This window comes from Clinocottus analis, unplaced genomic scaffold, assembly GCF_023055335.1.
Source record: "Clinocottus analis isolate CAN_PGR_092001 unplaced genomic scaffold, fCliAna1.0.p SCAF_38, whole genome shotgun sequence".
NCBI lineage: Eukaryota > Metazoa > Chordata > Actinopteri > Perciformes > Cottidae > Clinocottus > Clinocottus analis.
In genome coordinates this window covers 492,992-505,000 of record NW_027176131.1, presented here as the reverse complement: position 1 = coordinate 505,000, position 12,009 = coordinate 492,992, and the positions used below count along the sequence as shown (strand labels likewise).

At 42.0% G+C, this 12,009-nt stretch overlaps 3 protein-coding genes and 3 non-coding genes across 7 annotated transcripts; 2 read left to right on the top strand and 4 right to left on the bottom strand.

Annotated features, from left to right (window-relative positions):
• The first annotated feature begins 2,921 nt into the window (after positions 1–2,921).
• Positions 2,922–5,054, top strand: LOC137799706 (niq CART3-like). Its single transcript, XM_068596507.1, has 3 exons — positions 2,922–3,120; positions 3,619–3,702; positions 4,138–5,054. The coding sequence occupies exons 1-3, from the start codon at positions 2,998–3,000 to the stop codon at positions 4,243–4,245; spliced, it is 315 nt and encodes a 104-aa protein (XP_068452608.1). The 5' UTR covers positions 2,922–2,997; the 3' UTR covers positions 4,246–5,054.
• A 319-nt stretch (positions 5,055–5,373) lies between these two features.
• Positions 5,374–9,315, bottom strand: zgc:114188 (40S ribosomal protein S17-like). Its single transcript, XM_068596506.1, has 5 exons — positions 9,201–9,315; positions 8,457–8,608; positions 7,151–7,256; positions 6,086–6,151; positions 5,374–5,489 (listed from the first exon to the last, which is right to left on the bottom strand). Exons 1-5 carry the CDS (start codon positions 9,201–9,203, stop codon positions 5,412–5,414), a joined length of 405 nt encoding a protein of 134 aa, XP_068452607.1. The 5' UTR covers positions 9,204–9,315; the 3' UTR covers positions 5,374–5,411.
• Positions 5,657–5,781, bottom strand: LOC137799798 (small nucleolar RNA SNORA71). Its single transcript, XR_011079454.1, has one exon. It is a non-coding gene; the product is annotated as a small nucleolar RNA SNORA71 (small nucleolar RNA).
• LOC137799797 (small nucleolar RNA SNORA71) lies at positions 6,240–6,364 on the bottom strand. Its single transcript, XR_011079453.1, has one exon. It is a non-coding gene; the product is annotated as a small nucleolar RNA SNORA71 (small nucleolar RNA).
• Positions 8,304–8,428, bottom strand: LOC137799791 (small nucleolar RNA SNORA71). Its single transcript, XR_011079448.1, has one exon. It is a non-coding gene; the product is annotated as a small nucleolar RNA SNORA71 (small nucleolar RNA).
• A 2-nt stretch (positions 9,316–9,317) lies between the features above and the next one.
• commd9 (COMM domain containing 9) lies at positions 9,318–11,969 on the top strand. Of its 2 annotated transcripts, none has more exons than XM_068596505.1 (6): positions 9,318–9,336; positions 10,718–10,834; positions 10,959–11,098; positions 11,199–11,233; positions 11,332–11,435; positions 11,527–11,969. In XM_068596505.1, the coding sequence occupies exons 1-6, from the start codon at positions 9,319–9,321 to the stop codon at positions 11,662–11,664; spliced, it is 552 nt and encodes a 183-aa protein (XP_068452606.1). In that variant the 5' UTR covers position 9,318; the 3' UTR covers positions 11,665–11,969. The 2 variants fall into 2 exon arrangements, with proteins under 2 accessions (XP_068452606.1, XP_068452605.1); XM_068596504.1 differs by lacking the exon at positions 9,318–9,336 and adding an exon at positions 10,062–10,134.
• The last annotated feature ends 40 nt before the right edge of the window (positions 11,970–12,009 follow it).

Genomic DNA, 12,009 nt, shown 5'->3' with positions numbered 1-12,009 from the left:
TATATATATATATATATATATATATATATATATATAATATACTTGTACTGTAATAATATATATAATATACGTGTGTCACTAGAGGGCGCTGTGTCACCTTGAGGAGAAAAGGGATGAAAATGTACTTCTCTCTTTTCTTGGTCCTTTATACCATCTTACCATTGGAAAAAATAAATATATTATTGGATCAGAACCAGAGGATCAGGTTTTCTTGTCGTTTAGACGTGAAAAGCTTCAAAGAGACGGACCGATATATTTACTTCCTGTCAAACATCCTTCATGAAGCTTCATCCTCAAAGCGCTTTGTGACTTTGTGACTCTTTGAAACCGAGTTTCCTCCTGAGGGAGCGAGCGTCATGCTGCCGTTACGCAACCAGCAGGGAGCAGAGCCTCTGAGCCGCTTTACTGTGAGACAGCGTGAAGGACGCTCATCCTGACGGACTGCTTCCTCATAAACTCATAAACTCATCAACTTCAGGGATTCAGAGACATAAATCCTCTCTCCCTCCATGTCCTCCAGCTGGAAGATCTCCTATTAGTTTGTGAGGCGATGTTTGAGTACAGCAACAAAACATGAAGAACAAAGAAAACATGCTGCCCAACGAATGGTTCCATGTTTTATGTTAGTGTCTCTTTGAGGTCGTTTAGTTTCTCTTTGAGGTTGTTTAGTGTCTCTTTGTGGTTGTTTAGTGTCTCTTTGTGGTCGTTGAGTGTCTCTTTGTGGTTGTTTAGTGTCTCTTTGTGGTCGTTTAGTTTCTTTTTGTGGTTGTTTAGTGTCTCTTTGTGGTCGTTGAGTGTCTCTTTGTGGTCGTTTAGTTTCTTTTTGTAGTTGTTTAGTGTGTCTTTGTGGTCGTTTAGTGTCTCTTTGTAGTTGTTTAGTGTCTCTTTGTGGTCGTTTAGTGTCTCTTTGTAGTCTTTTAGTGTCTCTTTGTGGTTGTATAGTTTCTCTCTGAGGTCGTTTAGTGTCTCTTTGTGGTCGTTTAGTGGCTCTTTGTAGTCGTTTAGTGTCTCTTTGTGGTCGTTGTGTCTCTTTGTAGTTGTTTAGTGTCTCTTTGTGGTTGTTTGGTGTCTCTTTGTAGTAATTTATTTTGTAGTCTCTAACCCTAATAATAACAACAACAATAATAGCGTCTCCTGCTGACCTCTGCTGGTTCATAAATCCTCTTGTCGGTTGTTTTCCTGTCAGGATGAAGCCGTGTGATGAACACAGTGATGAAGACAGTGATGAAGACACACAGTGATGAACACAGTGATGACTCTGCAGCTGATGAAGCAGCTGATGCAGCAGCTCCATGCTGAAAAGAAGCTGCTGCAGATTGACAGAAGAAGAGCCTTGGCGGATGAATCCAACGCCACAGGAGAGGAAACAATGAAAAGATGCCGCGCTGCATCCTCCTCCTCTCTGCATGAGCCTTCATCTTCCTCCTCCTCCTCTCTGCATGAGCCTTCATCCTCCTCCTCCTCGCGGTCAGCAGTCAGCATCCTTCAAGCTTTAAGCTCTCCGCTGTCTGCAGGTTTATTTTAGACGTCCTGCAGGATAAAGTCTTTGTGTCTGCTGTCGGCTCAGCAGAGCCTCGCTGACAGCAGCCGGATGTTTACCACAACAATGTGCTCCTAAATAAAAACGTCTGATCATCACAAAGTTAAAAAAAAAATATTACAAAAAGAACATCATATGTCGACAGAAGTAAATTATCTCCTGAATCCTCATCTTTTACTTTTTAGAGCCAAAGCAAACAGACGATGACGTCGTCACATAAAGACACACTGAAACCAGAAGCTAGCACGTTGAGCTAAATGCTAACAGAATATTAAACACAGGTTCATACTAACGCGTTAACTATTCAATCATTTAATGTGTTAATTTGATTTGAAAAACTGAACTGAACTGAAAACATGAAACTCACTTATTGCTTTTGTATAAAGTGAATCACCTGCTGGTCTTTAACATCTTTAAGGTAAGAAACAGACTGAACATGGACCAAAAAAGGAGTGGTTTGTCCCTCACAGGGACCCTTACTACTGAACATGGACCAAAGAAGGAGTGGTTTGTCCCTCACAGGGACCCTTACTACTGAACATGGACCAAAGAAGGAGTGGTTTGTCCCTCACAGGGACCCTTACTACTGAACATGGACCAAAGAAGGAGTGGTTTGTCCCTCACAGGGACCCTTACTACTGAACATGGACCAAAGAAGGAGTGGTTTGTCCCTCACAGGGACCCTTACTACTGAACAGTACCTGTTCATAGAAAAAGAAAACAGATGTATAAACTTTATATGTATGTATGTTACATGGTTGTTGCTCCAGAGTGCTGTTATATTCTGATAACATTACTGCAATACACTAGTTTTTACTTCATTATTGAACACATGAGATTAATCAGTTACATATTTTCAACTTTGCCCAGCCCTAAAAGTACTAATACTATACAATACTGTTGAAGAAAAAGTATTAATACTATAAAATACTGCTGTAGTAAAAGTATTAATACTATAAAATACTGTTGTAGTAAAAGTACTAATTAAACACTGTAAAAGGTTTAAAGCCTAAAATAGTCAATACAAAATTATAGATTTATCAGAATCAGAATTGTTTAATTGCCAAGTAAGTTTGTACAAACGAGGAATTTGTCCTGGCGGAAGGTGCATCATTTATTGTTGCATTTGTTCTGAAAGTTTTGGATTTAATTTACTTTATTTGTAACTTTATTCTGAACGGTGCCATATAATGATGTTATTATATTGTTATGATAATCATCATAAACTAATTATTGAGTTAGTATAATTATTATAATGAAATCTTATGAGTCACCGGTCATTTGTGGTGCTGCCTACGTCACATCTACGCCACAACCTGACGTCTCCAGGAGGCTGAAGGTGGGCGGGGCCTCCCACCCAAACACCCCGCGCGCGGCGCAGCGGCGCGTGACACTCTGGAGCAGCTGGAGCGCGCGCACAGAACGCAGCTCGCGAAACTTTGGCTTCTTCTGGCAACATGTGGGCGCGAGCGCTGCTGTGCGCGGCGCTGCTGTCCGCGCTATGCCCGACGGGAAGTACGGAGGCCGAGAGGGACGAGCGGGACGTGCAGGACGGTAGCTACTCCAACTCCAACAGGCTGGTCAGTCAGGACTCAATATACATTTATAATTATAATTATTATTTATTGGTTTCTCTTGTTCCTGATTACGTGCTTTGTTCTATTTACTAGTTTTAGATTTGTCTTTCTAAATATTTAATATATGATATATGTGTATTTGTTGGTGATTTAAGATCACTAATCTGCTCATCATGAACAATAAATGAGACTTTATTTATTATTTAAATGAGTAACAGCAATAATTAGAGGATTGTCAGTTTCTCCAACATGATGATTTTCCTTTTCAATAGTTTTATTTTATTATAAACCGTATTATTATGTAAATAACATCAAATCATTCATTAATCAGAAGATTATAACTTTATTATAACAAACGTGAATGTGAATATTTATTATCTGACAGAAAATTAAAATCTAATCCACAATGTGTGTGTGTGTGTGTGTGTGTGTGTGTGTGTGTGTGTGTGTGTGTGTGTGTGTGTGTGTGTGTGTGTGTGTGTGTGCGCGTGTGTGTATCAGCTTGGAGCTCTGCATGAGGTGCTCGAGAAGCTTCAGACTAAGAGGATAAATCCCTGGGAGAGAAAGTACGGACAGGTTCCCTCTGTGAGTCTCATACTTATATTATATATATTAGTATTATATATTAGTATTATTATATATTAGTAATATATATTATTAGTGGTAAAATGTGGTATATATGTTTATTTATTCATACATTATTAATTATACATATTTATGTATACTATACTTCTGTATTTATATATATTTATAAAATATATTTTGTATTTTATATTTAATTTATTATACCTATTATTATTTTATATATTGTTCATTCTATGTAATCTATTCCGCTCTTTTAAACATTAATATTTAATCAAACTGATTATATCTGCAGTGACATTAATGAACCACAAAGCGGCGCCACTTCCTCCTCCACGTGTTTATGTTGAACGAGACGTTCCACCTCAATGGTCAGGAAACTAACAGGGTTCTGCTTGTGTGTGTGTGTGTGGTTCTCCTTGTGTGTGTGGTTCTCAGTGTGACCTTGGGGAACACTGCGCCGTGAGGAAAGGTTCTCGCATCGGGAAGATGTGTGACTGTCCTCGAGGAGCGTTCTGCAACTTCTTCCTGCTGAAGTGCTTATGACCAATCAGAGCGCAGTAGCTGGTGGCCAATCAGAGCGCAGTAGCTGGTGGCCAATCAGAGCGCTGCAGCTGGTGGCCAATCAAAGCGCAGCAGCAAGAGGCTATTTTAAATATAAATACATATTCAAGTGTCTTGTAGCTTTAGAGGTTCATGTGAAGCATTAAAGTGTTTGATCTTCACGACTGTTTATTTCTTGGGGGCTCCACCCTTCATCAGGAGTCTTCATCAGTCCATATATGGGCCTGTGATTCAGCACATCCTGGCCTCACAAGTCAACATAAGTCTATGTTTATGAAACTGTTAAAACCATGAATATTAATACAAATCATAAATATCACTATCAATGTTCATATCGTTAGCATGAAGCTACCCACGATTAGCCGTTTTGGGAACTTAAAATCTACTGAATGCAGTGACATCACCAGGTAAACTTAACTTCAGTTACTGAACACTAAACTGTGCAGATACTGTTACCACATCCTACTACTTTATTATATTAAACAATTAAAAATTTTAAAATCCTGTGAGATTTATTTTTCCATGTCTTTCTTCCTGTATACCATCATAACCAATATACCAGTAACACATAAACCTCTTAACTGCTTTCTGTATATTTTATCTTCATAAATCAAATAGACATTGTGGTTGAGGAGTGTTATTATGAGATGCAAACCATTCAATGAAAAGATTAATAAACAAGAGTTCAGCTGGAACATTGTGATTGGTTAATAAACATATTGCAACAATGCTAAGTTTTATAATCACATTAACTATGTCAACCTTTTGGAAGCCACGCCCCTTTTCACCTCGCAGATCTACACAACCACAAAGTCAATTAAATCCCGTAACTCCTGTGAGATGAAGGCTGTGGTTTTAAATTAAAATAGTTAAATTTAATTATTTACATCTGAAAGCAATTTACCTCCACAGCCGACCGATTGTTTTAATACGACGACATCAGACACCGCCTCGGCACAAACAGTCATCTTTCCATTTTTTAAACTGAAACATGATTCTGTTGTTTTTTGTAGGTAAACATTTTTCCCGAACAGTTCGCTAAACAAACACAAATAAACAGTTTTAAAGTTGTAAATTATTGAGTTTCCAGAGCAGAAAGTTCAGCAGCCGTTGTGTCCCAAAGGTTTTATTGTGTTTTTTAGTATTGTCTAAACTCCTCGAGGCTGCTTGAAGTTCATGCCGACGGTGGGCTGGGTCACCTGCAGGTTGGACAGGCCGCCGAAGTCCTGGAGAGAGAGAGAGAGAGGACTGGTCTGAGAGGACCGGTCTAAGAGGACCGGTCTGGTCTGAAAGGACCGGTCTGAGCCCTCCACACCAGACCGGTCTAAGAGGACCGGTCTGGTCTGAAAGGACCGGTCTGAGCCCTCCACACCAGACCTCATGGAGGAAACAGTGTGTGAGAGCATCAGGGTCAGAGAGGAACGAGGATCCTTCAGACACGGGAAAGGCTCTCAGTTCTTCTTCCTGTACTATCAATGACCTGACGACGAGGACGCCATGGACACTTTCGATACAGGACACAGACACTTAAAGAACTGCGAGTACTCTTTTAAGAGGCGCTGAAGCTCAGAGTTTAACCTCTGAGGGTTTGGTCCAGACTTTCATCTCAACGTGCTTTTAGTGGACATTTGTTTTGGTATTTAATCTGATTCTAAATCTCCTGACTGACTCAGCGTTCCTCCAATGAGGTTCAACAGAACTATGAATCAGGTGGAAATAAAACCCAGCACAACAGCTCAGACAGAAGAAGAGCTTTAACTTATTAAAGACACGCAGGAGAAGTACAAGTACCTCAGCTAGTACTCATACTGTGAACACTTACCAGCAGCTTCAGCATCTCCTTTGTGTCGGGATCCACTTCAATGAGCTCCTGGTCCAGAGCCGACACCTGCGCGCGCGCGCACACACACACACACACGCACACGCACACGCACACACACACGTTACAGTCAGAAACAGCTGGTTTAAGGAGACAATGTGTGAGAGCATCAGGGTCAGAGAGGAACGAGGATCCTTCAGACACGGGAAAGGCTCTCAGTTCTTCTTCCTGTACTATCAATGACCTGACGACGAGGACGCCATGGACACTTTCGATACAGGACACAGACATTGATACACACACACTTTACTTCCTGCAACAGAAGCTCGTGTTTATGAATCAATAAACACATGGGGTCTGCTGTGAGACCAGCTGTGATGTCAGCAAGTGTATGAATAAAACTCTGCATTGGTCACAGTGTCATAAACATGCGTTACATCCTGTCAATAAGATGCAGATTCATCTACAGATCTATAGTTCTATACGCTGATGTAGAATAGTTATTATTAAATCTGCATCTCTACAAACTTTCCTTTTGAAGCCAAAAGCACTGAAACGTTTTCTTTACACAAAAGCAAACTTATTTCTCTCTAGCGGTCCTTGAATGCATCGCGTGAGACAAACTCAAACCCACAAAGACAAAACTAAACTTTAAATTATTATAATTTAGCAAAAACATTTTATTCTGTTGTCTCATTTTAAATATGTTTATCCGGTTCTGTGAAAACATTAAACTATGACATCATGACGAGTCACATGACCACAGGAAGTGAAGATGAATGTTGCAAAAATATAGAAACATTTATTAAACGTTAAGCTAAAACTTGTGGACACTTATAAAAATGTTCATATTAATATTCCATCTTTATTAAATGTTCGTAAAATAATAAAATATCTCTTATTGACTCGTTCATGTCATAATGTTCTGGTTCCATGGAGATGAACTAAACCAGCATGAGAACATAAACAGCTCATATTGTACGTTCTCTACCATCAGAAACTTTAGCTCAAAGACGACCAGCAGAACCAGTAGAGACCACATGAAACCAGTGTGGTGCGTTCACTGACCTCTGGTACGTAGTTGTCCCTCCTCTCCCTCTCCTCCTCCTGCAGCTTGATGGAGATTCCTCTGACTGGACCTCTCTGGATCCTCTTCATCAGATGTGTCACATACCTGCAGAGACATCAGAACACAGAACCTTTAGGGAGGAACCGCTCCACACCAGACCTCATAGAGAACACAGAACCTTAAGGGAGGAACCGCTCCACACCAGACCTCATAGAGAACACAGAACCTTAAGGGAGGAACCGCTCCACACTAGACCTCATGGAGAACACAGAACCTTTAGGGAGGAACCGCTCCACACCAGACCTCATGGAGAACACAGAACCTTTAGGGAGGAACCGCTCCACACCAGACCTCATGGAGAACACAGAACCTTAAGGGAGGAACCGCTCCACACCAGACCTCATGGTGAACACAGAACCTTTAGGGAGGAACCGCTCCACACTAGACCTCATGGAGAACACAGAACCTTAAGGGAGGAACCGCTCCACACTAGACCTCATAGAGAACACAGAACCTTAAGGGAGGAACCGCTCCACACTAGACCTCATGGTGAACACAGAACCTTAAGGGAGGAACCGCTCCACACTAGACCTCATGGAGAACACAGAACCTTAAGGGAGGAACCGCTCCACACTAGACCTCATAGAGAACACAGAACCTTAAGGGAGGAACCGCTCCACACCAGACCTCATGGAGAACGCAGAACCTTTAGGGAGGAACCGCTCCACACCAGACCTCATGGAGAACACAGAACCTTTAGGGAGGAACCGCTCCACACCAGACCTCATGGAGAACGCAGAACCTTTAGGGAGGAACCGCTCCACACCAGACCTCATGGAGAACACAGAACCTTTAGGGAGGAACCGCTCCACACCAGACCTCACGGAGAACACAGAACCTTTAGGGAGGAACCGCTCCACACCAGACCTCACGGAGAACACAGAACCTTTAGGGAGGAACCGCTCCACACCAGACCTCACGGAGAACACAGAACCTTTAGGGAGGAACCGCTCCACACCAGACCTCATGGAGAACGCAGAACCTTTAGGGAGGAACCGCTCCACACTAGACCTCACGGAGAACACAGAACCTTTAGGGAGGAACCGCTCCACACCAGACCTCACGGAGGAAACAGCTGGTTTAAGAAGACAATGTGTGAGAGCATCAGGGTCAGAGAGGAACGAGGATCCTTCAGACACGGGAAAGGCTCTCAGTTCTTCTTCCTGTACTATCAATGACCTGACGACGAGGACGCCATGGACACTTTCGATACAGGACACAGACACACACACACTGTGCACTGACCCAGCTATCTTGTTGCGCAGCTTCTTGCTCGGGATGATGGCGATCTCCTCGCAGACGCGCTTGTTGGTGTGGAAGTCGCTGCCCAGCCGGGTGTAGTACTTCTCGATGATGACCCGGGCGGCCTTCTTCACCGTCTTGGTCCTGACGCGTCCCTGAAGCAAAGAACAGCCTTCATTAGTCTGGAGGATTCTCGCGACATGCGTCCATGCATAGTTACATTTTTAAGATAGCAGTATCTGAATGAATGAGGTGCCATCTTGTTCCTGCTACGGGTCATGCAGCCGATGCTCTCCCCAGCACCTCACCTGCTTCTGTGCAGTTCAACGATCTTTGAGCCGACCGGTGAGCGTTACACCACCGGACAGCTAAAGCGCGTTATTCCCGGTGCGACCCTTGGTAGCGGCCGTTCGGCCTCAGCTTTATATTTACTAGTGAGCCGCTTTAAACGTCCATGTTTTAAGCCCCTGAACTAACACCAATATTCTGCCGTTCCTGAACTTTAAACCAATGAAACCTCAAAGAGAACCGCTCTTTATCAGCGCGACAGCGGCTCCACCGAGCGGCAGTTTCTCAGCGACAACACCGCAAACAAATGTCTCCGTTTAAATCATCGAGCATAAATACTGAGCGGTTGCGGTGGATTAAACCTTCCGGTGATCGATTATTAAACCACCGAAAAACAAACAGCCTTTGAACAAGAGGATTGCTTCAGATTAGTCAGGTATGCGTGTGAAAAATACCCACCATGTTGGATCGGCCTGGTAAAAGAGAACGATCAGACTTCCGGCGGAAGTTTAAATCCACGGGCGGAAGTTGAGAAGAGAAACGAGCTGCAGCCACTGCGCTCTCTGTCGGCCGGGATATGGAACTACAACAACAAGTAAACTATATTATACATATTTTATAGTATGTTTAATTAATTGTAATTTACTGTAAGTATCCTGTGGTATATTGGATCGAGCACTCGGTGCTCGATTTTGTTTGACTGCCACTACTACGCAGTTTTGTGATAGATTGTTCATGACTGATGCGTATGGATTCGCGCTAACCCTAACCCTAACCCCTCGAATAGTATTACTATAACAGTCAGTAACTATACAAATTGCTCTAAAAAAAAACCTTTGCTCTCAAAAAAACCTTTGCTCTAAAAAAAATTGCTCTAAAAAAACACGTGCTTTTAAAAAAAAAAAAACTTTACTATCAATTCAATAAAATTTGCTCTAAAAAAACACGTGCTTTAAAAAAAAAAAACTTTACTATCAATTCAATAAAATTTGCTCTAAAAAAACGAACATTTGCTCCAAAAAACTGCTCTCAATTCAAAAACCTTTGCTTTAAATAAGACATTGCTTTTTTTCATTCATTAGTTTATAATTTATTATTTAATAGTTTTATTATAAAAAATAAATAGTTTTTCTGATTATTGTTTTCAGATTTAATAAACATCTTTCTACTCAACGTGCTCTGTGTTATTTGTTCTCTATCTTTAGTAGTTCAAATAAATTAAATAATAATTTATGCATTTAATAAAGTTTACAGTGAAGGTATTTCCGGGTTTGTTTTCCGGCGTGTACGTCACTTCCCGTTAGAAGAGAGTCACGCTCACGTGACGTCACACGTCAAGATGGCTGCCGCTATTGCCGCCGAACATTTCGTGAACCTGCAGCTGCTGCTGAAGGTATTGAGAAGATAACCGCGTCAGTTCGGGTCATATTATATCAGGTATTATATTCCATGATATAATATGAGCCCGGTGACGTCACTGCGTCTCATTCAGATTGTTTATCGATATAATATAAATAATAAAAGACATCTTCATGTCCAGGAAATGATTCAGTCTGCTAGAATCGGAGTTTTTACTTTAATATAAAGTTTATTTATTAGTTTGTATTTTCCTGATGAATGAATGATTAAATATTAATGCTGTTTGTTTGATATCTGCCCTTATGAGGTTTCATTTCAGGTTTAAATTATCAGCAGTTTTTATTTCAGAGCTCAAAGTATAAGGTACTTGTACTACATTATTAATCCATAATGAACAGTGATATCATCATAACTATAATACAATAATATAGTCTTACTTTTGGTACTTTGAGTATATTTTGATGATAATTTTGTCCTTTGTATTTCTACACTGTGGTATTAGTACTTTTACTATGATGTCTGAGATTTTAAAATGCATAAAAGAAGAAGCTGGAGGTCACATGACCAGAGTCTCCTGTGCTGCCCTTGACCTTTAGCCTCTGTCTTTGACCTTTGAGGCTCCGTCTAAAGACGCCGTGAAGGATGTCTGCATTCAGAGTCACAGACGAGCGAGCGGACGAGAGACTGAGACGACGGCCGAGACGCTGAAGATCAGCAGAGAGGAGGCTGAGAAGGTACACACACGCACACACACACACACACGTATATATACACACACACACACACACACACACACACACAGATATATGCACATAGACAGTTTAAAACACATGTGTGTGCGTGTGTGTGTCCCTCCAGCTGGTCCAGTCCCTCCACGTTCTCTCTCACCACGTTCTCTTCTATAACCTGGGTTCTCCGGAGCAAATCCTCCTTTTGTTCCCCGACTCGTTTCACTCAAACCTGAAGAACCTGATCACCAAGATCCTGCTGGAGAACAGGTCTGTGACATCACATCAAGTATAACATCACATGTATGACATCACAGCCTGTATGACATCACTTCCTGTATGACATCACGTGTCTCTTGATGTTTTTTAGCCCGACGTGGAGAAGCCAAGCGCTCAGAGACCAGAGTGAGTGTGTGTTAAACTGTGTGCGTGTGAGTGTTTGTTCTAAAATGTGTGTGTGTGAGTGTGTGTTCTAAACTGTGTGTGTGTGTGTCTGTGTGTAGTCTCTCTCCCCCAGCTGAAGGAGGTGGACTGGAGAGTCGACATGGTAACCGGCTCAGACTCAGTCAGTCGGATGTCCGTCCCGACCGTCCTGATGCAGCTCAAGGTGAGGAAGAGGAGGAGGAGAAGGACGAGGAGGAGGAGGAGGAGGAGAGGGGGGGAGGATGAAGAGTCTCTGAGGTCTGGTGTGTTTCCAGATGGAGGACCTGAACCCGTCGGCGGGTGGCGAGCCGGTCTCCACGGTGACGGTGGAGCTGAGCCGAGAGTCTCTGGAGCCGATGCTGGAGGGACTGACACGCATCAGAGACCAGCTGTCTGCTGTCACCAGGACGTGATGACCTCACTGAGGATGACATCACTGAGGATGACATCACTGAGGAGAGATCACTGAGGATGACATCACTGAGGAGAGATCACTGAGGAGAGATCACTGAGGATGACATCACTGACGATGAGATCACTGAGGATGACATCACTGAGGATGACATCATCAACGTTCGTCTGAATGTTTACAGAAATGTTTTTCAGCAATCAGTAAAAAGTTTTTTGTTCCATGTTATTCACTAAATAATTAAATTAATCTGTCTTCTGATGTTTGTCATACTTTTTTTGTAAGTAATAAATATTAAATGAACTACAATGTTGAAGTTTTTATCCTTTTTATCCTGAAGAAACTTTCT